At 39.5% G+C, this 27,999-nt stretch overlaps 1 protein-coding gene across 2 annotated transcripts; it reads right to left on the bottom strand.

The window, feature by feature from the left end:
• Nucleotides 1-3,484: 3,484 nt before the first annotated feature.
• CTR9 (CTR9 homolog, Paf1/RNA polymerase II complex component) lies at nucleotides 3,485-27,999 on the bottom strand. 2 transcript variants are annotated; one of them, XM_067749900.1, is made up of 25 exons: nucleotides 27,764-27,998; nucleotides 26,127-26,225; nucleotides 24,161-24,400; nucleotides 23,530-23,647; nucleotides 22,966-23,055; nucleotides 21,754-21,902; nucleotides 20,505-20,612; nucleotides 17,519-17,626; nucleotides 17,175-17,411; nucleotides 16,858-16,947; nucleotides 16,615-16,743; nucleotides 16,321-16,504; nucleotides 14,926-15,014; nucleotides 14,229-14,414; nucleotides 14,054-14,141; nucleotides 13,763-13,911; nucleotides 11,616-11,732; nucleotides 11,328-11,473; nucleotides 10,344-10,415; nucleotides 9,311-9,446; nucleotides 9,013-9,159; nucleotides 8,229-8,386; nucleotides 7,073-7,169; nucleotides 6,734-6,846; nucleotides 3,485-4,567 (listed from the first exon to the last, which is right to left on the bottom strand). In XM_067749900.1, the coding sequence occupies exons 1-25, from the start codon at nucleotides 27,806-27,808 to the stop codon at nucleotides 4,132-4,134; spliced, it is 3,531 nt and encodes a 1,176-aa protein (XP_067606001.1). In that variant the 5' UTR covers nucleotides 27,809-27,998; the 3' UTR covers nucleotides 3,485-4,131. The 2 variants fall into 2 exon arrangements, with proteins under 2 accessions (XP_067606001.1, XP_067606000.1); XM_067749899.1 differs by having other exon boundaries at nucleotides 16,615-16,947; nucleotides 27,764-27,999.

A 27,999-nucleotide genomic window follows, 5' to 3' on the forward strand; every position in this document is an offset into this window, starting at 1 on the left:
AAAACAGGATGATCCAAAACCTATGGGATGCAGCAAAAGCAGTTCTAAGAGGAAAGTTTATAGCAATACAATCCTACCTCAAGGAACAAGAAAAATCTCAAATAATCAACCTAACCTTACACCTAAAGGAACTAGAGAAAGAAGAATAAAAGACCCCCAAAGTTAGCAGAAGGAAAGAAATCATAAAGATCAGATCAGAAATAAATGAAAAAGAAATGAAGGAAATGATAGCAAAGATCAATAAAACTAAAAGCTGGCTGAGAAGATAAACAAAATTGATAAACCATTAGCCAGACTCATCAAGAAAAAAAGGGAGAAGACTCAAATCAATAGAATTAGAAGTGAAAAAAGGAGAAGTAACAACTGACACTGCAGAAATACAAAGGATCATGAGAGATTACTACAAGCAACTATATGCCAATGAAATGGACAACCTGGAAGAAATGGACAAATTCTTAGAAAAGCACAAACTTCCAAGACTGAACTAGGAAGAAAGAGAAAATATAAACAGATCAATCCCAAGCACTGAAATTGAAACTGTGATTAAAAGTCTTCCAACAAACAAAAGCCCAGGACCAGATGGCTTCACAAGTGAATTCTGTCAAACATTTAGAGAAGAGCTAACACCTCTCCTCTCAAACTCTTCCAAAATATAGCCGAGGGAGGAACACTCCCAAACTCATTCTACGAGGCCACCATCACCCTGATACCAAAACTAAAGATGTCACAAAAAAAGAAAATTACAGACCAATATCACTGATGAATATAGATGCAAAAATCCTGAACAAAATACTAGCAAACAGAATCCAGCAGCACATTAAAAGGACGATACACTATGATCAAGTGGGGTTTATCCCAGGAATGCAAGGATTCTTCAATATATGCAAATCAATCAATGTGATAAACCATATTAACAAACTGAAGGAGAAAAACCATATGATCATCTCAATGGATACAGAAAAACTTTTGACAAAATTCAACACCCATTTATGATAAAAACCCTCCAGAAAGTAGGCATAGAGGGAACTTACCTCAGCATAATAAAGGCCATATATGACAAACCCACAGCCAACATCGTTCTCAATGGTGGAAAACTGAAACCATTTCCTCTAAGATCAGGAACAAGACAAGGTTGTCCACTCTCACCATTATTCTTCAACATAGTTTTGGAAGTTTTAGCCGCAGCAATCAGAGAAGAAAAAGAAATAAAAGGAATCCAAATCGGAAAAGAAGAAGTAAAGCTGTCACTGTTTGCAGGTGACATGATACTATACAGACATAATCCTAAAGATGCTACCAGAAAACTACTGGAACTAATCATTGAATTTGGTAGAGCAGAAGGATACAAAATTAATGCACAGAAATCTCTTGCATTCCTATACACTAATGATGAAAAATCTGAAAGAGAAATTAAGGAAACTCTCCCGTTGACCACTGCAACAAAAAGAATAAAATACCTAGGAATAAACCTACCAAAGGAGACAAAAGACCTGTATGCAGAAAACTATAAGAGATTGATGAAAGAAATTAAAGATGATACCAAAAAAAAAGAGATGATACCAATAGATGGAGAGATATAACATGTTCTTGGATTGAAAGAATCAACATTGTGAACATGACTATACTACCCAAAGCAATCTACAGATTCAATGCAATCCCTATCAAACTACCAATGGCATTTTTCACAGAACTACAACAAAAAATTTCACAATTTGTATGGAAATACAAAAGACCCTGAATAGCCAAAGCAATATTGAGAAAGAAAAACGGAGCTGGAGGAATCAGGCTCCCTGACTTCAGACTGTACTACAAAGCTACTACAAATCAAGACAGTATGGTATTGGCACAAAAACAGAAATATAGATCAATGGAACAGGATAGAAAGCCCAGAGATAAACCCACGCACATATGGTCACCTTATCTTTGATAAAGGAGGCAAGAACATACAGTGGAGAAAAGATAGCCTCTTCAATAAGTGGTGCTGGGAAAACTGGACAGCTACATGTTAAAGAATGAAATTAGAACACTCCCTAACACCATACACAAAGATAAACTCAAAATGGATTAAAGACCTAAATGTAAGGCCGGACACTATCAAACTCTTAGAGGAAAACATAGGCAGAACACTCTATGACATAAATCACAGCAAGATCCTTTTTGACCCATCTCCTAGAGAAATGGAAACAAAAATAAACAAATGGGACCTAATGCAACTTAAAAGCTTTTGCACAGCAAAGGAAAACATAAACAAGACGAAAAGACAACCCTCAGAATGTGAGAAAATATTTGTAAATGTAGCAACTGATGAAGGCTTAATCTCCTTTAATATGAGCTGCTCAATATGAAAAAAACAAACAACCCAATCCAAAAATGGGCAGAAGACCTAAATAGACATTTCTCCAAAGAAGATATACAGATTGCCAACAAAAACATGAAAGGATGCTCAACATCACAAATCATTAGCGAAATGCAAATCAAAACTACAATGAGGTATCATTTCACACCCATCAGAATGGCCATCATCAAAAAATATACAAACAACAAATTCTGGAGAGGGTGTGGAGAAAAGGGAACCCTCTTGCACTGTTGGTGGGAATGTAAATTGATACAGCCACTATGGAGAACAGTATGGAGGTTCCTTAAAAAACTAAAAATAGAACTACCATATGACCTAGCAACCCCACTACTGGGCATATACCCTGAGAAAACTATAATTCAAAGAGTCATGTATCACAATGTTCATTGCAGCTCTGTTTACAATAGCCAGGACATGGAAGCCACCTAAGTGTCCATCGACAGAAGAATGGATAAAGAAGATGTGGCACATATATACAATGGAATATTACTCAGCCATAGAAAGAAATGAAATTGATTTATTTGTAGTGAGGTGGATGGACCTAGAGTCTGTCATACAGAGTGAAGTAAGTCGGAAAGAGAAAAGCAAATACCGTATGCTAACACATGTATATGGAATCTAAAAAAAAAAAAAAAAGGTTCTGAAGAACCTAGGGGCAGGACAGGAATAAAGATGCAGACGTAGAGAATGGACTTGAGGACACGGGGAGGGGGGATGGGTAAGCTGGGACGAAGTGAGAGAGTAGCATGGACATATATACACTACCAAATGTAAAATAGATAGCTAGTGGGAAGCAGCTGCATAGCACAGGGAGAGCAGCTCGGTGCTTTGTGACCACCTAGAGGGGTGGGATAGGGAGGGTGGGAGGGAGACATAAGAGGGAGGGGATATGGGGATATACATATACATAGAACTGATTCACTTTGTTATAAAGCAGAAACTAACACAACATTGTAAAGCAATTATAATCCAATAAAGATGTTAAAAAAATGAATTACAAAACTTTTGAGTAAACAACCTCCAGCTTAGCTCAGTTTCTTCCAAATATTTGCATATTTTTATAGATGCTAAATTTTCATATACAGATGTACTGAGCAAAAAAAAAATGACACAAAGTTACACATAAAAGTTGGTAAAAGAATTTTATTATGTGGCTTAGGTAGGTCTTTGCATACTACTAACAGAAAAGCATTTTTCCACATCTTACTCAACCTAACAAATGATATATTTGTCGTTTTATCTACATGGCTGCAGTATTACACTATTGAAGAAAACCTTCCTTTCATTTGTACTTTGGTGCAATTATACAGTAGATACGTCTTCCTCCAGAAAATAAAAATATTCCTGATCTAAACTTGAAATGGAACAAAGACATTAATACCAAGTTCCTCACACCACTTGGTAAAAGATTGCAATAAAAGTCCTAATAATATGCTGCTTAACACACAAAGAAGATGAGACATCTGCCACAGTTTCAGTCAAATCTCGGGAGGAATGGTTCAGCATGTGGGTTTATCTTCCTGGGGTTTTCACATATGATAGGTGGAACTGTACCATAATAAAGAATAGTCACCTTTTTCTCAAGAGACTCAAATATTGGACTCTCGCAAGGGAAACATCTTTTGGGACATAGTAACGTACAAATGGATAGGAGAAAAAAATTGCCTTAAGAAAAATCCACCACTGTTTGACCAAACACCTGAAATGTTTTTATCACAGCTTTCATATATTAAAAAAGTTTCCTGCGGAGATGAAGCTTATTCATGAAATAAAGCCTAGTCGCTATCATCTGAACCACGTTCTGAGCCCTGATCCGAGGCCTCGTTGTTGGATCCCTCGGGTTCGGATTCATTGCCGGAGCCTCTGCCGGAGCCTCGGCCGGACCCCTCGTTGTCAGATGCTCTCTCGGAGTAGTGGTCCGACTCGGCGCTGGGGGACGCGGGCTGAGAGTCCATCTCAGAGCCCCCCGAGCGGCTCCGCCCGGACTGCAGGGATTCGTTGTCAGACTGTTCGGAGCCCGAGGGCCTGCGATTTCTGGTCGGCTGGTCGCTGTCTGAGTCCTCATCTGAGTGCTGCCTCCGGGGCCGCCGGGGGCTGCCGGCCTCACTGCCGGACTTGTTCTGGTTCTCGTCGGAGTCACTCTCCTCCGAGGAGGCGCCCGTCTTCCGCCGCTGGCCCTCGTCGGAGTCGCTGTCGCTGTTGCGGGGATGTCTGGCAAAGACAAACGCTCGTTAGACCAGGGTTCTGGCCAAGGGAGCCTCGACAAACCGGGGATGCGCTTGAAAAAAGAAGGGCATTTGATGTCTTGACCGGATCGCTGTTGACACAGGTGTTCGTTTTGTGATATCCTTTGATGTGCTTTTTTGTAAATGTGATAGGGTTATTAAGAGAGGATTAAAAAGTTAAAAAGAATAAGGCACTTTAGCTCTGAGACAGAACATAGACAGTGAAGGGTGACCGCACTGGTCATCCCAGGCACCCTTCATCAGAATGAAGCATTTCTCAATTTCGTACGTAAAATTATGAAAAGGAAGGGATACATTTATTTATCTTTATAAACCAATACACAGCGGCAGAGGTGCAACCTGGGACCTCACTGGGCTGCAGAGACTCTGAAGAATGCACTCTGTCCCAAGGCTGGCTGGGAGGGAAGCTCCTCTGCGCCACTGCCATCTGTGCTAGAAGATCGCTGAGGAGCAAAGTCACCCTTTCTGTCCCAGGATCTGCTTCTGCTCCGGTGCCCTCCGCCACGACTAGACCTACTCAACATAGGAAGCTGGGGCTAAATAAAAAGGTTCTGCAGCTTGTTTGTGTACTTTTGCCAGAGTTCCCCCTCTACTTATCAGATGTTAAGGGCAGGGGACCTGTGCTAATGCTTGGGGGTGCAGTGGCACCCAGGGAATTTTGGCTTCTTGGAGGAAAGAACATTCCCTTCACCACTGTCACAACTGCTCCCCCACCAGAGCTGTGGAGAGGAGCACATGCTTCTCCTCGGGCATATTCCTTAGTTTTGGTTTTCATAACAGATATTCCAAGAAAGGAATATTAAATCCTACAGGGTCAGTCTAAGAAGGGTGAGGGAGGTGAAACATACTACTCTCCCTAGAAATGAAAACATCCCGAAGAAAGGCTCTTTGTGCTTACATCTGAAAGAAGAAACTTAGACACACATCACATAACTCATTCTGTATACACGCTAAGGGCCAGTGGGCCCCGGGATCTAATTCACTCCATTCCATCTGGCCAAATAAGCAAACACTTCATGAAGGTCTAACCATCACTCTGTAATCAGTGGACCAGGGTAACACTGTGGGCAAGGGTGAAACAGTGTTTTAGGGAAAAGCAATCCAAATCTGTGTCAACCAGCATCTTCAGAGAAAAAGGGAACTGCAGATCTTTACAGACGCTTTACCCTACCAGACCAGCCCTGCACCAGGACCCTTAGCCCCTTCGACATGCTAACCTCTCACCCCTGCCTCACCTCTAACCAACCAAGACTCTCTCTTCCTTTTATTTTTTAAAAAATTCTTATTATTTTTATTTTTTATTGAAGTACAGTTGATTAGGACTCTCTATTCTTCTTCTAAGACTTAAACAGCCTTTCTTCCACAAAAAAACACCTCAGTAGTTCCCCCCACTACCTAAACTCCAGATTACATGTGGTCACTGAAGAGCAATAAATGCAAAATATAAGTGATAACCCTTTTCCCACTATAATGTAGTTTTGGTTTATTTGTCATTCTCCACTGTCTCGAAAGTACAAATTCCCTGGGGGCAGGGTCGATGTCTTTATCCTCTGCATCCCCAGCTCTCAGCTTGCTATCTCATAGCATGGATGTTCAAATGTCTGTTGAATGGATGAATGAAATGATGGCCGTCAGAAGAACCCAGCATAGTATGGTATTAAGAGCCTTAGTCTAGGAATCCAAATGCAGAGCTTGAGGGGCAAGTTCAGTACAAGTAAAACAGAATATTGTTTCACCAAGTAGGCTGTGAGCTAGCGGAGTCTACGATAAGCCCTCCATAGAGCAGGCAGTGCTGAGTCATCCCTGCCTGACAAGGGAGGAAATGGTCAAGAAAGTCCCTTTCTCCCTGTGACCAAGATCAGGCTACTCTTAATACTTTAAGCCAGTCAATGGCAGTGTAGCAAAATGATAGAAAATTTCAGCTAATATTCACGAAGAAATGAGATTTCAAAATAGGTTTCCTTCTTTAAGGGACAAACATTTAGTAGGACAAAATGACAAGACTGGAATGAGATGTGTGCTCAGGCTTCTTCCTGCTCTAAGATTCTAAGAAGCTGCAGAGATGACGCTTTGGCACAGTGACCACTCTTGGTTATCCTTCACTAGGAGAACATAAGTGAAAAATTCCTACCCTTCATCAGCAATTTTCAGTTTATCTTCATCAGATGAATCGTCACTTGATGATATTATGGCTTTGGATTTTATTTTTCCCTTCATTGAAGGAGGCAGACGTTCTGGCTTGGGCTGAAGAAAGAAGATCAAACGTAATAGATTAGTCAAGACTCTTTATGTTAGGATGTCTTGTTAAATTGGGTTTGCACTGCAGTGATACTGATACAATCAAACTGCAACCAACAAACTTCAAAAACAAGTGTCTGTGCTTGAAGACACTGCAGGGGAAGAATGTATTCTAGAGTACCGCAGTCTTTGATGCCTACTGGGGATGAAAACCACAGAGCTGGACACTTACTGCCTTCTTCTTCTCTGCTTTTGGTAGACGGCGCTTTTTCGATTTGGGGCCATTTTCTGTTTCATCATCATCAGATCCTTCATCTCCCTTCGGAGGTCTAAAATAGTGAACACCAAGAGAAAGTTTGTCAAGGTTCACTCGTGCCTATAAAACCCAAGACTTCTGTGCCATTCAAACAGTATTAGTCATTTTGAACACCCTTCTTTACAGGGGCTGGCCTCGAGCAGACTGTACACCCCTCAAGGGCAGAGACCACAACTTACTCTTGCTGCACATGGCTCGGGAGTCTGCAAAAACTGTATTTATGCCATGTCTGCTGACTAACTGAGTCACTTTTAAGCCCTCTTACTAATCTAAGATAAGCGTGAATCTTGCCCTTGGTGAGTGACAGAAGATGTGAGAAAAGACCCAGGCTCCAGACTCAACCTCCTTCCCCTCCTCTTTCTTCCCTTCCAACTACTCATCCCAGGCCTGCTAATATCCAGCCACAGCTTCAATTCCACAGGTCTGAATGAATTCCACAAGCAGAGCCAGACACGGGTTGGAAAGAACAGGTCTAGCTAACACTGGAGGTTCCCGGACACAGAAGCACCATGAGAGGAACAGACAGCTTAGGGGCACTTCCAGGTGAGAGGGGGGCAGGGCACCACTTATCCTAACAGCGGATGGCACTAGGAGGATTAAAAGGCCCTTCTTTCACATAAATTCACATTTTATACATCCTGTAAAACCAGGAGGTGGGCCATCGCTACTTTACAGAGAGGAAACTGAAGCTCAGTGGCTTTTCTAAGATTTCAAAGATGGACAGTCAGTGTGGACACACTAACGTTTCTCATCCTAAACTGCATAGATTTTCCAATAAATATTGCAATTTTCAGTCATAAGAAAGGCAATTATTGACTGACTCGGAGCACTCAGAAGGAAAGCTGTGGACATGTGTGGAGACTCCAAGCACGCCGGGAATTTGGTAGTGGGGTCCATTTTAGGATTAAAGTAGGAAATGGGGGAATGAAAGGCTTCCCTGTCTGGGGGGATCAAGTGATAAAAAGGTGTTCACAGATTCTAAACCTAAGATTCAGAAGGTGAAAGGTCTTTTGCCACTTTCATGAGGTGGTTTAAAACCCAGGTGATTTAAAAGGTTATTCCATGACACTACCTTCTCCTCTTCTTCTTCTTTCTCTCGCCACCCTCCTCCTCCTCGCCTTCTTGCTCACTACCACTGCCCTTCCTTCTCTTCTTCTTTTTGGATATAGGCAGGTCATCATCGGTGTCATCGTTGACAAACTCATCAAACTCTCCTCCCTTCTTGGACCGCTGAAACCCAAACAAGACCACAGTCATTGCTTTCCTGGCTGGTGGAATGTGGGTGGAATGCTAAGGTATGAAAGAGGCCACTTCCCATCAGTCCTCTAAGTCAGAGGTCTCCGACCCCTGGGCCATGGCCCGGTACTGGTCCGTGGCCTGTTAGGAACCGGGCCGCAGAGCAGGAGGTGAGCGGCGGGCGAGCGAGCGAAGCTTCATCTGCCGCTCCCCACTGCTCCCCATCGCTCGCATTACCGCCTGAACCAACACCTCCCCCCAACCCCTCCCCGCTGCCACCATCCATGGAAAAATTGTCTTCCACGAAACCGGTCCCTGCTGCCAAAAAGGTTGGGGACCGCTGCTCTAAGTCACGTGGAAGAAGCGCATGGTGAGGCCCATACTTTAAAAACTTCTAATTGGGATGAATGCCTCAAATAGCAAAAATCATCAACTACAAAGTTGCTACAAGGTAAACTGTACTCAGCTAATAGTGAAATGCATTTCTAAATACTGGACACCATTTAAAGCAGTCTCTGTTGCAAAACTAACTTTTAGCAAAGGAGGAAGCCAAAGCTCAGGACTAAGGACTGAGTGAATTTAACCAATTAGCTTCGTTTCTAACTGGAGTCATATCTTACCCGTCCACCACTGCCACCTCTTTTCTTTTCTTTTGTTGCTTCAGTCTCTCCAGTAAACATAAGAATATTTTTGGTCTTCTCTACGTACTGGGCCCGCTGTTCCAAAAGTTTCTTTTGCTCTTCTTTTTCTCTGAGACGTTTCTCTTCCTATGAGGAAAAAGAGTAGGAAAAAACCTCATCACAATGTTCTTATGACAGAAAAAAATCATGGCTATCATCAGAAGAACTTCTTTTTTAACATACAAAGTGTATGTATGTACACCTTTAATTCTAGTATAACTGCAAACACAATACATACCTGTTCTTTGAGAAGTTTCTGCCTTAACAGTTCTTTCTCTTGTTCTTGTTTGGCCCGCAATTCCCTTTCTTCTTCGTCCTGTTTGCGCGCCCTGGCCACGTGGTACTGGGCCTGGCTCAGTAAGTCAGAGCATTGCCTAGAACAATCCAAATTTAGAGAAATATGTATGTAGCTAATATACTTTTTATTAAAAAACTCAGAGCATCTGTATTCCTTACACACATTTAAAAGTTTGAAGCAGGATCATTAGGTGATACCTATGGGAAGTCTTTTTTTTTTTTTTTAATTCTTCAGCCCTTTTCTTTTTTTTAATTTTTATTTTATCTTATTTTTTTGGCTGCTTTGGGTCTTCGTTGCTGTGCGCAGGCTTTCTCTAGTTGTGGCGAGCAGGAGCTACTATTCGTTGTGGTGCGCGGGTTTCTCATTGCAGTGGTTTCTCTTGTGGAACATGGGCTCTAGGCACGTGGGCTTCAGTAGCTGTGGCATGTGGGCTCAGTAGTTGTGGCACACGGGCTCAGCAGTTGTGGCACATGGGCTTAGTTGCTCCGCGGCATGTGGGATCTTCCCAGACCAGGGATCGAACCTGTGTCCCCTGCACTGGCAGGCGGATTCTTAACTGCTGCACCACCAGGGAGTCTTAATTAGGAAAATTAACTTAGTTTCTCAGAAGCCAATACTGTCAACCATGTTAAGTTTGCAAATTATAACCGTCCTCCCAAAGCACAGCTAAAAAGATTCCCGACACTATCTTTACATGTGACAGATTCAGGAATCGTGTCTTGATTCTGACTACATAGCTGACATTAGTGAAATAGAAAAGTATTTTCCCATACAACTTAAGTACTTGAACTTTGCCATATTCCCTGAAAGGACCCTTAGGAAAAAGCCTTGGTCCAGGTTGGAGTGTCCCAGAGAGGAGTGTGAAAGACTGACCTCTGGAAGGTCAGAAACCCATTCACTACTGTGTCACTCTCCCAGTCCACACTGCTATCACTGCCTCACCCAGAGTCACCTTCCATAAATAGTACATTACCTGGCTTCTGTAGCAGCAAGGGCCAAATCAAATCTCATTTTATCTCCAACTTTACTCAAGTAACTGAAATATCTAAATAGAATGAGAAAATAAAATACTTTACTTAAAAAAAAATTAATGAAATACACCCTTTAGATTTTTAATCTGTTCTTAAAAAAACAGTCTGAGAGGAGGCTTACATACTGATTGAAACTTAATGAATACTTAATACTTAAATGAATGTATTCATGAAGGGCTGTTATCTCAATAGGAAAAATATATATACAACTCACTTAAAAAAAGACTCTCATCAATATACCACTCAATATTAGTAAGTTCTTGATGATAAAGTTAACGGTATCAGTAAATTCACAAACCACCAAAAATCAATTCCAGCAATGAATATTTACTAAACACCAAATTTACTAAATATGTCAGCATGGAGGTTAGGAGGCTTAAGCCATGAAAGCACTTACAATCTACTAGACAAGGCAAAGAATAATTAAACAAGAATTCAAATAAGGCTGGACAAAACCTGAAGAGATGTCAGGTTTTAATTTTACCATACGCTGAATTACTAAATAAGTACTGTAAGGTTACATAAATTTTGAGCTGAGCTGAATAAATTTATTCAATATTTAAGAGGAAAGGTCTTAATCTCAGCTTAAGTAAAACTAATATCACATAAAAAGTCACTAGTATAACAAGTAAAACCAGCGTAAGTGGAGTCTAAAAATTTCTAGTGTGTAAAATGCTGGGTCATATTATTGACAGGTCAATGAAAAATCTAGGGCAAGTTTGCAAAGCCAGCCAGCCAGTTCTAGGGGTCGGACTACATGATCCAATTCTATCAGGATCCTGGCTACGGTTGGGTGCCACCTGGCGGAAGCAGTCTGCTTTGGCTTAAAAATCGCTGGAATGATTCTAATAGAGAATGATTCTCTTTTGAGCCACGTGGGTTTAAAGAAACAAAGCATTTCAAAGGTTGTTCCTACAAAATCTTACCTGTGTGCAAGCTCCAGTTCTTTCACAGCATTGAGTACTTCCTTCAGATTACTCTTTTCATCTTTCAGGACAGAGGTAGCTAATCTTTGCAGGACCAAGGCCACATTAAACATAAGAACTGTATCACTGGGTGCCACGTGTCTAGCCTATAAACAAAAACAAAGCAAATCTTTCATATGGTATAATGACATGAAAAGGATTTTAGTCAAATAGAGTGTTAGGTGTGTAAGCATGCGTAAAACAGGATAAAAAATACAATGCAGCATAGAATTGAGTTCTCTTTTTTACCTTCAGCAGAGTCTGTTTGCATTCCTGTAACTTGCCACACTTGAAGAGAGCCCGGGCCAAATAGAGCACAACTTCAGTGTTCTGGTGCTTATAGAACTTTCTGAGGCAGTTTTCATACTACAATAAAAGAAAACGTTAATTAAAACACAACAAGGATTAAATGATATTGTCATTTTGTGACAAAATTTCAAGCGATTTTAAAGCTATGTGAAAAGGTATTTTGTCTTTTGAATGGTTAATTTCAGAGACTAATTTGAGAACGATATTTTACACTCACCAGCATACATTTTTCACAACATAAAAACCTGGCAAGAAAAACTACATACTAGAAATAGTTTTTCCATTTGAAATTTCGACCAACACTGAAAGGTTAAACAGATTGGAAGGTCTTTTTTTTGTATCTTCAGCAATACTATCTAGAACAGGCTCACTGACAACTTATTAGAAGTCATACACCTGGCTCCTAAGGTGCTCTACCACCTTTCTTTAGGACTGGTGGAAACTACTGGCAATGAGAATGATAAATCTCACTGTTCTTGCTGTTAATTTCTTAGTAAAACCAATATAGCAATACTGGTATTAATTTTGCTGTGAACATATCACTTTCTGACCATGGAACACATCTTATCATAGGTAAGTTCTTTTTTGTGGAAGATGGTTAGACGGTTTTTCCCTGAATATCCCTAGAAATTAATTTGCAGATCAAGAAGGCCCACCTCCAAAAACACAACCTCTGAGACTACCATATGCAATCTGGGTTCTGTAAGTCCCTGTGACCAGAACCTTTCCAATATTCTGAATACAATAATACCCATCCTTTTTAGAAAAATGGTTAACCACTTCCCAGAACCTATCTTCTTTTTTTAAAAAAAATAAATTTATTTATTTTTGGCTGCGCTGGGTCTTCCTTGCTGCACGTGGGCTTTCTCTAGTTGTAGCAAGAGGGGGCAACTCTTGGTTGCAGTGCGCGGGCTTCTCATTGTGGTGGCTTCTCTTGTTGTGGAGCGTGGGCTCTAGGCATGCAGGCTTCAGTAGTTGTGGCTCGCGGGCTCTAGGGTGCAGGCTCAGTAGTTGTGGCTCACAGGCTTAGTTGCTCCGCGGTGTGTGGGATCTTCTCAGACCAGGGCTCGAACCAGTGTTCCCTGAATTGGCAGGCAGATTCTTAACCACTGCGCCACCAGGGAAGTCCAGAGCCTGTCTTCTAACTTTGGTCAGAAACCTGTTTTTTCTGACCATAATAATTCCCCCATAAGAGCATTTTTACTTTTTACTATGCAAAAGATGCTAAGCATGACTCTTTTACTTCAAGTTCAAGTAATCAACAAATATGAAAAGCATAATAAAATTCTATAGCCATAGGCTCTCCTGGTGGTGCAGTGGTTAAGAATCCGCCTGCCAATTCAGGGGACACGGGTTCGAGCTCGGATCCGGGAAGATTCCACATGCCACGGAGCAACTGAGCCCGTGCACCACAACTACTGAGCCCACATGCCACAGCTACTGAAGCCCACACGCCTAGAGCCCGTGCTCTGCAACAAGAGAAGCCACTGCAACGAGAAGCCCACACACTGCAATGAAGAGTAGCCTCCGCTTGCCGCAACTAGAGAAAGCCTGCGCACAGCAACAAAGACCCAATGCAGCCAAAAATAAATAAATTAAAAAAAATAATTCTATAACCATGAAAACTTATCCCCATGGAGTTTCATTTTAAGTGTAATTTAACCCTCCTGAAACTCAGTTCTCTCATCTGAGAAGTAAGAGGGTAAAACAAGCAAACGGATATTAAATCCCACTAACTTCTGCTATGCGAGGCAAACTAGTGCCAAGTACGGTGCCAAGTATTTTTCATTCTGGATGCTCAAAAAATTCTATGAGATTAAGGTACAATTATTTCTGTTTTATAGATATGAAAACTGGCTCAGAGAAGATGTCCTTTGTCCAAGACATGCAATTAGAGGTGGAACCAGGACTCACATCTCTGTCTGGACACCAAAGACTGGCCTTAACCATATATAATTATAAGCCTCTGAATAGACACAGTGTCATAAGAGATAGCACCCAGCTCCAAGGCAGGACCAGAATGGTTAAGGAAACAAGTGCTCGACAATGAACACAAAATAAAAATATCTTGAAAACTAAGACATTACCATCTGAACGGCGCTGATATATTGCTTTTGTTCCACATAGATGTGTGCTAGGTTCAACCACACATCACTGATATCTGCCGTTGCTTCTCTTACTTGGGCAAATACATCACGAGCTTCACGGAAATATCCTTTGTGGGCCAAAACAGCTCCTAAAGTTATAAAAAGGTTCACAGAATTAGAATTTTCTAATTGTAGCCAGAAAAACAACTAGAGAGAAATTCTGATCTGCAAACATCCCTCCAAAAGCATTCATTTCACAAATTATTATGGATATCCAAACTGTATAACTACCTATGCCATTAGCAGCATACAGATTCTTTGCATCATTTCTGAGTACTTGTTTGTAGATGGCCAGAGCACGATCTTGATGACGCTTTTCCTATAAAAAGATACAAACATTATAAAAAAATTCAAACAAGAATCAAATAAGTATCAATTTTGTTTTAAAGAGATGAAAAAAGATTACCTTTTCTCTGTCTCGGGTGGGCTGATGCAAAGTTTGGAGCCAGACGTTGCCAAGGGCTAGCATAGAATAAGTGTCACTCTGAGTAGCTGGTTGTTTTAATATCCTCTCGAATTTCTTCTGGCCTGGACCCCATTCTTGTTTTGCCAAATGAAGATTACCAATCAAAGACCAAGCATCCGGATGGTCCTAAAAACACACATATAAAAAGAAGCAAAATCTGTAATTTGGATTCAGAGAGATCAATCATCTTTCCACAACAGCTGATTACTGGAGAGGTTTACAAGCTACATTTACAACAGTGTTTTTCAAACTGAGAGTTGAGATGGATCAGTGACTTGTAACATCAATTTAGTGTTTAGTTATCACCATAAGAAATGCAACAGAATGGAATACAGTAAAAATGTCAATGTACTGCCTATGGAAAGAGCACAAAATGATTTGTAAAACTTTGATTTCAGTTGTCTGTATACACACATGTGTATGTACTAGGCTGTAGTGTGAAATCTATTTCTTACCGTGGGCCACAATCAAAACGTTTAGATGACTTCTATACCCTTTAGTATCTTTAACAAGTAAATGAAAAAAACAGGGAGATGCCAAGTCTAGAAATATGATAGCCATTAAAAGGAAAAATTGATTTACTGGGGGGAAATGGTGAAATAATTATTTTTCAAATTTAAGAGTTAATATTACCAACCTGATTAATCTGAAGAGCTTCCTTAAACCAATCTGAAGCCTCATAAAAATTTCCTTTATCTCTAGCCATGGCTCCTAGGCGCAGATAGCCTGAAAATATACAAGTTTTCATGTTTAAAATATTAGCTATAAAGTAGAATCATAATTTTAAAGGCATACTTTTGAAACAATTGTTTTTCATTAATACATTAATAATGAACAGAAAAGTCCCACAGGTGAAACTATATCAAGCATCAATATAGCTAATTAATAACCTAATAAATTGAAGAGCAACTCTGCCACCATCAAGTCTTCCTGTTTGAAATCTCAGATTATCTCTTCCACTCTATTCCCCAGGCTAGCACCCTGGACCAAGTCATCATCTCAAGTTAAGTTATTTTAAAAGCTTAGCATTGTTCTGTTTCCAATTTCTCTCTGATGCACAGCACTGTGCTTGGCATATGGCACTACAGTGAAAGCACAGACTACTAGGGATTACTAGTTAGAAAACCTGGGCTCTAACTGCGGCTCTTCCACTTAAATAAAAAAAGTGCCATACGAATGTTGTTATTTTCTCCAAAAAATGTCACTCTCTCCAGGAAACAACAATGGCTTACTACTGCCTATCAACTCAGTTCAAATTTAGCCTGACATTCAACTAAAATCTTATTTATTTTAAATCACTTTTGCATCCATAACAGTACGACAGGGGCCAAATTGCTAGCCCCTAATTTGACCAGAGTCAAAACCTCATAGCTTTAGGTTCTTTTAAGGGAAGTACAGCATATAAAATATTTTTAGTTAAAAACCTACCAAATTTCACATTGTCTAGGTTGTAAAAACTCAAGGTAGGACATTTTTAGTAATAATTATTTCCAGGAAAAGCACTGTTCTTTCTATTATAAACATTGCAAAATGTTTATATGAATTCAAAGCAGGACCCATCATAAAGATAAACCCATCACCAAATATGCCAAGGAGTTGTTAAAAGCCTAATAAAGGTAGCTGACCCACTGAAGATGGCCTAGTCTATAAAATATGGTCCAACTGGTTTTTAGTTGTTTCTTTTTGTTTCTAGCATAAATTTAACTGAAGCTGCATCTTTTTTTCTTTTTTTTTTTTAAGGCCACAAATTTGCCTTGAAGAAAAGGGGGCAGGCATATAACCTTCAAAACTGTTTAACTTTTTTTTTTGGTCGCACCGCAGCTGCACTGCGGGGCTTACAGAATCTTAGTTCCCTGACCAGGGATCGAATCCAGGCTCCCTGTAGTGGAAGCATGGAGTTCTAACCACTGGACCGCAAGGGAATTTCCTAAAACTGTTTACTACTGGTTCTAAGAAAGATTTTTTTCAGGCTAAATTTTTTGCTGCTGTTGTGGACATTTTAATACACACAAAAAAAGTTTAAAATTCCTACAGTCAACATAATTAGGATGTTCCCGTAAGATGTTTTTATATAGTTTTTCTGCTTCATGGAATTCACACATCGCCTCATACAGCCTGGCTAAATTGTATGATGTTGTAACAGAAATGGCATTGTAATAATGTTCATCATGCTCAGCTTCTGCCTTTGCACGATCCAATGATGCCAAAAAGTATTTCTAGGAGAAAGAAAAGAAAATTACATTGTTAAAAGACTTGGTTGATACATAGGAAAAAGTGTGCATTGAACTTGATAGTATAAAAGAAGGGAATATTTCTACGTTCCTACCTTTGCCTCTCCCAGATTTCCAAGCCTGAAATGGAGGGCACCCACGTTATTCAGAATCTCTGGGGGGACATCGGCCTGCACTTTCTCCTGAAGGATCCGTGTCGCTGTTCCATAGGCTGACAGGGCACCCTGTATTTTCATGGTGGACAGAATACAGTGTAAGTGAAAATGAGAGGAAGAGAAACACTGCATTAGGCTTACCAAAAACACATCAGGTAGCAGACGGAAAACATGGCTAAATACCTGTATATCGGTCTGTTCTAAGATTTGTGCCAACTCAATCCAAGCTTCAACGTCATCAGGATACTGTTCTGTGACCTTCTTCAAATGGCCCTGGGATGAAAGAGATCATTAAGCTAAAGCATTCCAACTCTAGGGTATGACATTCAAACGTGGTGGCTACTCTATCCTGTTTGATAAGTCAAATGTTAGTTCGACTACAACAAACTCAGCTAACAGAACTGTGTCCATCATATTTCTACCAGCAATAACAAGACATGAGGAATGCACATCTAGAGATAGCTAACAGAAAATAAAATTTTTAGATTTTTAAAACATACCTTGGCGATATCTCGTTTTTCTTGGTCTTCTGAGGCGGCATATAGAGAGCCAAGAATTTTCATAGTCTCATAATTATTAGGATAAGCTTTCAAGACTTTCTCAAAGCACTGAGATGCATTCTCTTTGTCACCTCGATAAATGTACATTTGTCCCAAACCAAAAAAAGGCAGCACAAAAGAGGATGAGGCAAACTGTGTGGCTTGATAGTAGTACTGGAAAGCTTGGTCATAATCTTCCTAAAAAATGAAATAAAACAAGGCCAACAATATGTACAAAAGTTTTTAAATGATTTGGAAAACCATTAAAGAATTAGATATTTAGAGAGGGTGTAAAGTTAACTTACCTGGACGTGGAATGATCTAGCCAACTGATAGCAACTTTCTGCTTGCATGGCCTCCACTTCTGTATTATGGAATGCATGGAGAGCCAAGTGCTGGACTTTACTGTAATCCTGAACAAGGAAGATCCAAAACTCAACTGAGTGAACCCAAACAACTCTACCAGTCTCAGTCATAAGGCTTCCCCAAATTTCACTTTTAAAATTTGTTCATTGAATGAACAATAGCAGCACTGTATCCAGAATTACAAATCATCTTCCTCATTCCCCTTGCTGATAAATTCAGGGAAGATGGGAACTAACAGTTGTACAGTACTTAACATTTCCCCAGTACTATTACTTCATTTAATCCCCACAACAATCCTTTGAGGCATTAGTCCCTATTTCTGTGATGAGAAAACCCAAGAGAGGTTAAGTCCTTTATTAACAGTAATGGAAGCAGTTACAATTTATTGAGAACTATTATATCCAAAGCCCTCTGCTAGGTATAATACTTATATTAGTTCTAAGCTTAATCAACCTCCCTGTAAAGTGTGTCATTATTACCATTTTATTGATGGGAAAATAGACACTTAAAGAAGTAAAGTTTGTTATCTAAGGTGAAAAGCCAGAATCTCGATTTAGTGGGTTGTTTTTTTTCTGACTCCAAGGCTATGTTCTATCACATGAGGGTAGCAAGTGCCAGCACCTGGACTTGTACTCAGCTCTATTTGAATGCATGGGTCATGACCTTTCTATTAGGCCTGACTTTCCTTTGGATTAGTCTCCCAAGTGTCTCAAAGTCAGAGTTCATACATCAGGGGTAGAAACAACTTTCCAGTTTTAATAGGAATGTGTTTTATTCATTTGACTAGAAATCTGGTCTGAAGTAGAGTTTTTGTTTGGTCAATGACCACTTTCGACATTTTTTTTTTTTAACATTAGAAATAATAATGGGATTGCAGCTTTTATCAGGAACTGAGTGCTTCACATTAGATAAGTATTTAATATGCATATTACATTTAATCCTAACTACCATCCCATATATCCTATACAGTAGGTATTATTACTATTTATAAGTGAGGCAATTAAAGTTTAGGGAAATTATTAGTTTATTTGCGCAAAGCAACAGAACTATATACAATGGTGATGCCAGAATTTGAACCAAGTGATTCAAACTCCACACTTTTAATTACATGACACAGCCTTCTGGCTTAATTTATATACTGTTCACTGGAATGAGCGTATGGAAATACCCTGCCTACCTTCTAGGGCTGTTGTAATGACAAACTGAGAAAACATATGTAAACATGCTCTGTAAACCTTAAAGACATATATCCAGTGCAAGATGACCTCATGACACCTGGCACAGTGCTGATCACAGATCAGGTGTTCAGTAACACCCAAATATACTGGCTTGATTTACATATTTCACCTACGTAATCTTTTCTTTTTTTTTTTTTTTGCGGTACGCGGGCCTCTCACTGCCGTGGCCTCTCCCATCGTGGAGCACAGGCTCCGGACGTGCAGGCTCAGCGGCCATGGCCCACGGGCCCAGCCGCTCAGCATGTGGGATCCTCCCAGACCGGGGCACGATCCCGCGTCCCCTGGATCGGCAGGCGGACTCTCAACCACTGCGCCACCAGGGAAGTCCATCACCTATGTAATCTTTAAGGTTCTGAATATACTGATTGTTCTCAGTAGAAGCAAGTCTTTATCTTCTGCAGTAGAAGGGTGACTAGCATTGAAAATTAAAAACTGAATTATTCTCATTTGGTTCAAGGAAGCTGTCCCAACTGCTGTGAGCACTGACTACTAGATATGCCCTCAAATATTTAGAATCATCCATCCTCTGTTTTTGTGCTGTTGCTGTTTTTCCAGTAAAAACCAAACTAACTTGTGTAGCTGTTTTATCTTAAACAGTAACATTTCATTTACATATGAGATACATTTCCATCCTCTCCTTAAGTAGTTGCCTTTTAGTACTAGAACAGCCATAGCATAAAGCTTAATTAATAATTCATTATGAAAGGGGGGTATGCTTCTACAGCCAGAGAGAGTAAAGCATCATGGTGAATAGCTGTGTGACCTCAGGCTATTAACTCTTGCTTCCATACATCCACAAAATGAGGAAAATATTACCTACCACATAGGACTATTTTGAATATCATATAAATTCATAGCATGCACTATTAACAGTACTTGGCATTTTACAAGCATACGATGCATATTAATAGCAACAATAACAGCAACATAGCATCTATTACTAATAAGGATTGATGCAGTTTTGTGAACTCTTACCTAAACTGCTATTTAATTAAAGTTCTGGGTATAATTTAGTACCTGGTTTAAAAATGACTGATTAAACTCATGCTTACTAACTATATAAAAACTCTTTTAGTATTTGAGAAACCTAGAATGCCACTGCTTCTACAGAGTTAGTGGCAACTTAAAAAATTACATCATGATCAACATGTGAAAATAAACAAGCAAAAATTTCACCATATGATACACTCTTACTAAACTACTAAGACCATTTCATAGATCTGTGCCTGTCTTCTTTCAGCTACCTAGTGACCTTCTTCTAAAAACATAGTTCAAGAGCTCTCTCATTCTTGGTGATGAAAACTCTCCTTAATCACTTCCTCTTTCATTTCTTTACCACAGCAGAGCAGAGACCTTTATTTTTACATTTACATTTGTTCCCATATCTGTGTTTTCTATGAAATGACTCCTTGAGTGCAGAAACCACATCTTACTGAACTTCACATCCCTATCGCAATGTTGGGTACAGTATACAGGGTCAATAATTATTAAATGAATGAATGAATGAATGAACAAACATACCCAGATACTAATTAGTATTCCCAGATACTAATCCAAACTCTAACTTGAAAAAAAACTCTTGATTCAAATTTCTTTCCAAGTTAAAAAGATAAAGTATCACCTGCAGTACAGAAAAACAAAAATCAGGATTTAAAATTAAACAACTTTAATAAATGATTTCTCCTACCTTTTTGAAGAAAAAGTGATTTGCCAAGTGGTTCAATACCATAGGGTTGCTAGGATCAATAGTATAGGCTCTGGAAAGAAGTTGGACACCATTTTTGATGGAATCAGCCTAAAAGAAAAACAATGATGGCAGGGTTGAGTGAAATATTACTTAAATAGCACTTTTTCAAAGTTTCCTTTATAGTTGAAGAAATAAGATTATACAAATCTAAGTTCAGATAGCAAAATATAGCTCTTGTTTTAGTTAACTTTCATCAGGGATTAAAAAATTTCCAACAGTGATGGTGAGAATGAAAATTGGCATAGCCACTGTGGGAAACAGTATGAAGGTTTCTCAAAAAACTAAAAACAGAACTACCATATGACCCAGCAATTCCACTCCTGGGTATATATCTGAAAAAAACAAAAACACTAATTCGAAATGATACATGCACCCCAAAGTTCATAGCAAGATATGGAAACTGCCAAGATAATGGAAACAACCTAAGTATCCATTAACAGAAGAATAGATAAAGAAGATATGGTGTGTATATATATATATATATATATATATATATATATATATATATATATATATAAAATGGAATACTACTCAGCCATAAAAAAGAATGAAATTTTGCCATTTGCAGCAACATGGATGGACCTGGAAGGCATTACGCTAACTGAAGTAAGTCAGAGAAAGATATATAATGTATGATATCACTTATATGTGGAATCTAAAAAATACAACAAACTAGTGAATATAACAAAAAAGAAGTAGCTTCACAGATATAGAGAACAAACTACTCGTTACCAGTGGGGGGAAGCGGGGAGGGGCAATACAGGGGTGGGAAAGTGGGAGGTACAAACTACTGGTGTAAGATAGGCTCAAGGATGTACTGTACAACATGGGGAATATAGGTAAGATTTTGTAATAACTGCAAATGGAAAGTAATCTTTAAAAATTAAAGAAAAAATAATAAAAATAAATTCAAATAGTGAGGTAAACTTTTAGAATTTAGCTTTCTTAACAAACTTAACTGCAGAAACACTGCCACTGGAAAGCATTTCCTGCCCTTTGAAATTGGGTGCATGTAGTAAATATACTTGATATCACTGTCCTAAATGATTTACTGCTAAGGCAAATAACAGAAAAGACTCCAAAAGATTGCATTTTTTAACAGCTCTGTTGAGATATAATTCAATATATAATTCAATACTACTCACCTGACAAATCAGTCAGGAACTAGACAGTTTTTTCACTCACATACCTCTTTATTGTTGAGTTCTAGAACAGCCAGTCCCACCAATGCTCCCACACATTTGGAATTGAGTTCCAGGGCTCTGCTGAATGCCAGACGAGCCTTCTCCAATTTGTTAAGTTTCACAAAGCAATGGCCCATTCCTAAACGAACTTCCGCTACAAAAATAAAATCAAGTCATTCAGTCTGTCAAACTAGGGCATTTTTAGGATTAAAATTTTTTTAAATGCTTAAACATTCTCTATTTACAAGTTGCAAAATCGCAGAATTAACTTCAGTATAACTACACTATAAAATCTTCGGGTGTATCACAAACTTGGTTTCACTGGAGGTCAGAGCATACCACTCTCCCCTTACACCTCCCAACACTTACCCCCTCATCAAGGATACCTTTCTCACCATAGAACAGAACACCTATAATAGTGGTATTTTTCTTGTCTTCCAATGCTCCTGGCTACACTGCACCTTCATTATCTAATTTTTAAAGAGCAATTTTTAAACAGAGAACAAAAAGCTTCATTAAGGTCTTAAATATAGTGACTGACTACATGCACATCTGCAGAGCTATGCTTATAAATGCTTCCCAATTCCAAAGCCATGCCAAAACACAACCATGTTTCTAAGGATAACCTCTCCACTGCTCACTAGTTCCTACCCCTTCTCATCTAAGGACACTGCTCCTGCAACCCTGCCCTATTTTTCCCACATCATCAAATTTTCCCTCTCAACTAGATCATTCTCATCCATATACATTCTCGCATCTTAAAAAAAGCCCCTCTTGATTCCATTTCCCTTTCCAGTTGTCAACTCATTCCTACTCTTCCCTAGATAGTAAAACTCCTTGAGAGATCTACATTTGCTGCCTCCCAATTCCCTTCCTTCCCTTTTCTCTTTTGACTCCACCCTAATGAGTATCTCACCTCCACCATTCCAGTAAAACTGCTTTATCAAGGTCACTAATGATTTGTATGCTGCCAAATCCAATGATCAACTTTCATTCCCTATTTTACTTGGCCTAACAACAGAATTTGACACTGACACCCTCTCCTTCTGGAAACATTTTACATTTGACTTCAAAATTTGCTAAATGAATGAGATTTTGGAAAGAAAACTAGTATAGGGCAAAAAGATTATATTATGATCTACTATGCAGCTTTTGAATCAAATACCAATATTTTAAGTTGGATCATACACAGCCTAGACTTACAGTTTTTCTCTTACCTGGACATCCTGGGTTAGTTCGCAAGGCTTTCTTATAGTAAGCGAGAGCTCCTCTGTAATCCTTCTTGTTGAATGAAATGCAAGCTTTACCTGTAATGATTTTTAAAAATAAACATGCACTTATTAAAGAACACAAGTCTCATATGCTCTCTACTAACTCACCTAAATCAAATATATCTCTCAGTAACAAACACTTGAAAACAGCAAAAATGATTTCATATCTAAACTTGTTTTCCATAAGGGTATATTAATCTATGCCTATAAATAGAACAGTACTATATTATGTTAAATGTTATAAAATAATTAAAGTAGCTTAGAGTTGTCCAAATAGATTGTTTATTGACGCTTTAGAAGTGTATAACAAATTATGCTTAACTGGTATATATCTTATTTCTGTAATTTCAACAGAAATAATGATCTATTGTAATAGTTTTATTTTTAATAAGGTAAAGCTCTTCTACTTTGCTGCCCAGCCCAGTTACTAAGGAGTCATCAACAAAGAAATACATTCTAGGCACAGATGAAAAATATAGATTCCTAAGATGGTTGCCAAAAGTGACTTACCAAGAAGGGCTGGAATATTATTTGGAGACTGGTTGAGTACGAAATGAAACTGTGCATCAGCCTGATCCATTTTGTCACCTTCAAGTAGGCAGAAGCAGGCTCTTCCCAACAAATGGTTCTGAAAAAGTAATGCATCATCTTAGACTTGACTTTATCCAGGACTAACCACAATTTAACACAAATGTGTAACATGAAAATAAAAACCATATAGGAAGGAAGCAGATCATCACACAAATTCCTTTATCACTGTAATGTGTTTAAACTACCAGTAAGCAATTCTTAATTGCAAATTGAGGAACTATCCCAAAATGCAAGTTGTCTGTGCCAGGAACGATGACAAAAAGAAAAGTTCAAACTCCTTAAAATACGCTTGAAGTTCACCTGAGGATGTTGGAATTACCAACTCAACATGTGGTTAAGTTTCACATGCTAAATTTGCCCATATTACTTCAACAGTATCAGGACCAAAGAAATTTCCATTCTATTAAGGAACCCTTCTTTTTGACTATTCTTATCAACTATGTTATTTTAAGAAAAACTGAAAGAAAATCTGTTGCCTATTATACACATTTTACTTTCATGCGGTATTTTTTTCCCTTTCATAAATTCAAAGATATCTGATTTAATTTACCTGATCATACATAATAATTTTATCTGCCATCGTATACAATAGGGTTGCCTGTGTAATAAGATCTTTCTTGTTGTCCTTATTCTTCTCCTTCCGAGCCTGTTGTACATAATAGGCTGCCAATGTATCCAAGCAAGTCATCTGGTCTTTTTCATGGTCTCTATAGTCCAAATTGCCATCTATACGCGCTGCTTCCAACAACTTTACAAACTCTTCTGTTTTTCCTTGCTTGTAGTATTCCAGCTATAAGGTAAAGAATCAAACTAGAATTACTGGAGGATATGTCAATACAAAAAGTTGTACACAAATGTTTATAGCAGCTTTATGTGTAATAGCCCCGAACTGGAAACAACTAAATTGTTGAGCAAAAGGTGAATGGACAAACTGTGGTCTATCTGTATAACGGCTACTGCTCGGCAGTAAAAAGGAGCTATTGGGTACATGCTACAACATGGATAAATCTCAAACTAATCTTTAGTGACAAAAAGCAGATCAGGGGTTGCCTGGGCACTGTGGAGGGGCAAGGGAGAGGTGGGAGGAAAGTTTTAGGGGTGATAGATATATTCATTATCTTGATTGTGGTGATGATTTCACAGGTGTACATATATGCTAAAAATTCTCAAATGGTACATATGAAATATATGCAGTTTACTATAGATGAATTATACCTAATAAAGCTGTTTAAAAAATTATAATCACTACAAATGCTTCCATCTTCTTACCTAGCAATAGCTGATTTCAAACTAAATCAGAGCCCAAGAGAGAAAGCAATAGTGAGAGGGTATAAAGAATTCCAAACAGAAAACTTGGGTTCCAGTTATAGATCCATCAAAAATTGTCTGTGACTTTGGGTCTGCTGAATAACTTCCCTGGGTATCTGTTTCATTCATTAATAATAAAAGGAATAGCCACCATTTATTAACCCCTTACTGTGGGCCACAAACAATGCCAGGAGCTTCATATACATTATCTCTAATCTGTACAACCACCCTTAAGGTGAGTGCTAACAACCCCCTATTTTAGATGAGGAAATAGGCTCAGAAGGTAGATCATTTGTCTAGTTAGTAGCCGAGTTGGAATTTGAACAAAGGACTCTCTAATCCCAAAGCCTACATTCTTTCTAGTGTAACAACCTACAGCCCACAATGCTTTATGAATTTATTTTACTACAGGTTCCATGCTAACCCTCCAAGACTTCAATTTTCATGTAAGTGCTGTTAAAGGAGGCATTTGTACTAAAAAAATACTAAGTTCCCTTCTGGTTTTAAAAAATATGTGACAAGCATTAATGTCTTGTTCTCCAAAGACCAGGAAAACTTAGCACTTCAAGTCAGGAGGGCACTGCTTGTCACTGAAAGTATCTCTCTGTAAATCCATACTTAAGAAACTCTTTAAGAGTTAGGCTTAAAAAAAAAAAACAAAAAAACAGACTTAGGCTTGAGCACTGGACACAAGCCCGATTCCAGATCTACTTTTCTGACTCTTCAAGGTCAGAGGCCTCCTGTATATCTTTATGTGAAAGGGACCTGTGACAAACTTGCTTAGGAATAATGATCAAAGTATTTACTGTATTTTATTCATAATCATTTACTATAATGTTCCCACAAAAAAGAAACATCATTATGCAGCTGGTGCTGGGGAGGGTAGAGGGTGTTAGATTGTTTAAATTGTGGCACCTCGTTTTTTCTCAGTTTATCTACAAACCATAAGCCAGTCTTCACTGAGTAATCACTAAATAATCAAATGCTCAATATAGAGTACTCTTTAACTTAAATGAATTCTGCTTTCACCAACATATACTAATTTACCAGAGGCCAACACATCACTTAGTAAACTTGCCTTTAATACAATTAACTTCCATATACATGGTACTATCATTCACCCAAGCTGGCTATTACTGTAACTGAAAACAGAACCACGTATTTTTTCCAGTCAACATATAAAAAATATTTGTTACATGAATACTCACCGCCAAAGCAATCCATATGTGCAATTGTGTGTGTTCCTGTTTCAGAATACTGATAACTTCATCTCCCTCCGGTAACTGATCGAAGTCAAGTTCAATGACCTAAAATACAAAATGTAGGTTTTAACTCTTATTTTTCTTTTTAAAATTCACATTTCTTCTTTGACTGCTGCTTTCCTAAAGATACATCAGTATGGTTATACATAGGATTTGTGTTCACTTTCAATAGGGCTGAACAAGCATACGTTAAGAAACGTTTAAGGAGCATATGACAAATACGTTATATGGTAATATTAAAGCATAGCAAACAAACCCTGATATTTGTCCTCAAATCACTAGAACTATAAAATGCTACAAAAGCTTTTCTTACTGAAAAAACTAAAAGGAAGCCCTGCGTAACGTATAATGCAGGTAAAGTACAGATAAACACCCCAGAGACTCAGGCCACAGACTCTGAGACTCGGTCTGACAACTTTTTTTTTTTTTTTTGGCTGCATTGGGTCTTTTGTTGCTGCACGCGGCCTTTCCCTAGATGTGGGGAACGGGGTCTACTCTTCATTGCGGTGTGCGTGGGCTTCTCCTTGCGGTGGCTTCTCTTGTGCCTAGAGCACAGGCTCTAGGCATGCGGGCTTCAGAAGCTGTGGCTCGCGGTCTCTAGAGCGCAGGCTCAGTAGTTGTGGCGCACGGGCTTAGTTGCTCCACAGCATGTGGGATCTTCCTGGACCAGGGCTTGAACCCGTGTCCCCTGCACTGGCAGACGGATTCTTAACCACTGTGCCACCAGGGAAGTCCTGGTCTGACAACTTGAGAAGCACAGTCCTAGAGGCAATGCAAAGTTGAGTGCCACCGTACACACTAATCATGGAAGCATCATTTGTGTCACACACACTCCTGAATGTGGCACAAAAATAACAGTAGGAAAATGTTCTGGAATTAGATAGTGGTGATGGTTACACTACTAAAAACCACTGGATTTTACAGTAAGTGAAACATATCTCAATATTGTACCTCAATCAAAAGTAAGAGTATGAGATATCGAATAAGACAACATCAATTCTGAGGACTTTACTCAGACAAGCCACAGGCCACCCATAAAAGAGGCGACAGGAAGGGAAATGGGGTTAATTCTATCAGCACACTGCAGCGGCTATTATCTTGGGGTCTCTGTTTCGTTGATGGAGCCTTGTGTGGCAGATGTGGTGCACCATGATACTCGAGTTTCTAAGGGAGGAAGGGCGACATCCTATATATTCCCAGGGAGAGACACTTAGTTTGAGTAGCAGAGAGAACACAGTGACATCTGCGCCCACCTCTGCGATCTATGAGGTGCCTTACATTTTATCAGGCACTGTCACACCCCTGCGCTCCTGAATTAGGAAAAGAGCAGAGTACTGTCAAATACGGACAGGTTGGTGGGGAACTTTCAAGAACTCCTTCTCGGGGTGGCTTCGAGGTTGCGCGGACCTGATGTTCCCAGCCTGGGAGGGCGCTGGGGCTGGGGAAAGACGTGATAGGAGCTTCGGCCGGGTAGCTGGATCTGGGGAGAGGGTGCTCTCGCTTCGGAAACGAAGTCGAGAGAAAGGGGGAGGGGGAGATCTCCAAGTTCAAGGTCCCCACCCTCCCCCATTCTCTACACTTACCTCGTCAGTGTCCCGGAGGGGAATCTCAATGGAGCCCCGCGACATGACGAGATCAGAAGGCGAGCGGGCGTTCGGCCCCGCCGCTCCGCAGCTGGTGCTCCTGGCTTCTGGCTCGTCCAGAGGCTAGCGGCGGCTCGGGCTCCGGTCGTGACTGCCGCCCCGCGGCGCAGCCGAAGCTCGGGCTTCTCCTTCCCGTCAGCAGCTCAAACAACGAACAGCAGACGGCGACCGGCGAC

This window comes from Pseudorca crassidens, chromosome 9 (genome assembly GCF_039906515.1).
Source record: "Pseudorca crassidens isolate mPseCra1 chromosome 9, mPseCra1.hap1, whole genome shotgun sequence".
NCBI lineage: Eukaryota > Metazoa > Chordata > Mammalia > Artiodactyla > Delphinidae > Pseudorca > Pseudorca crassidens.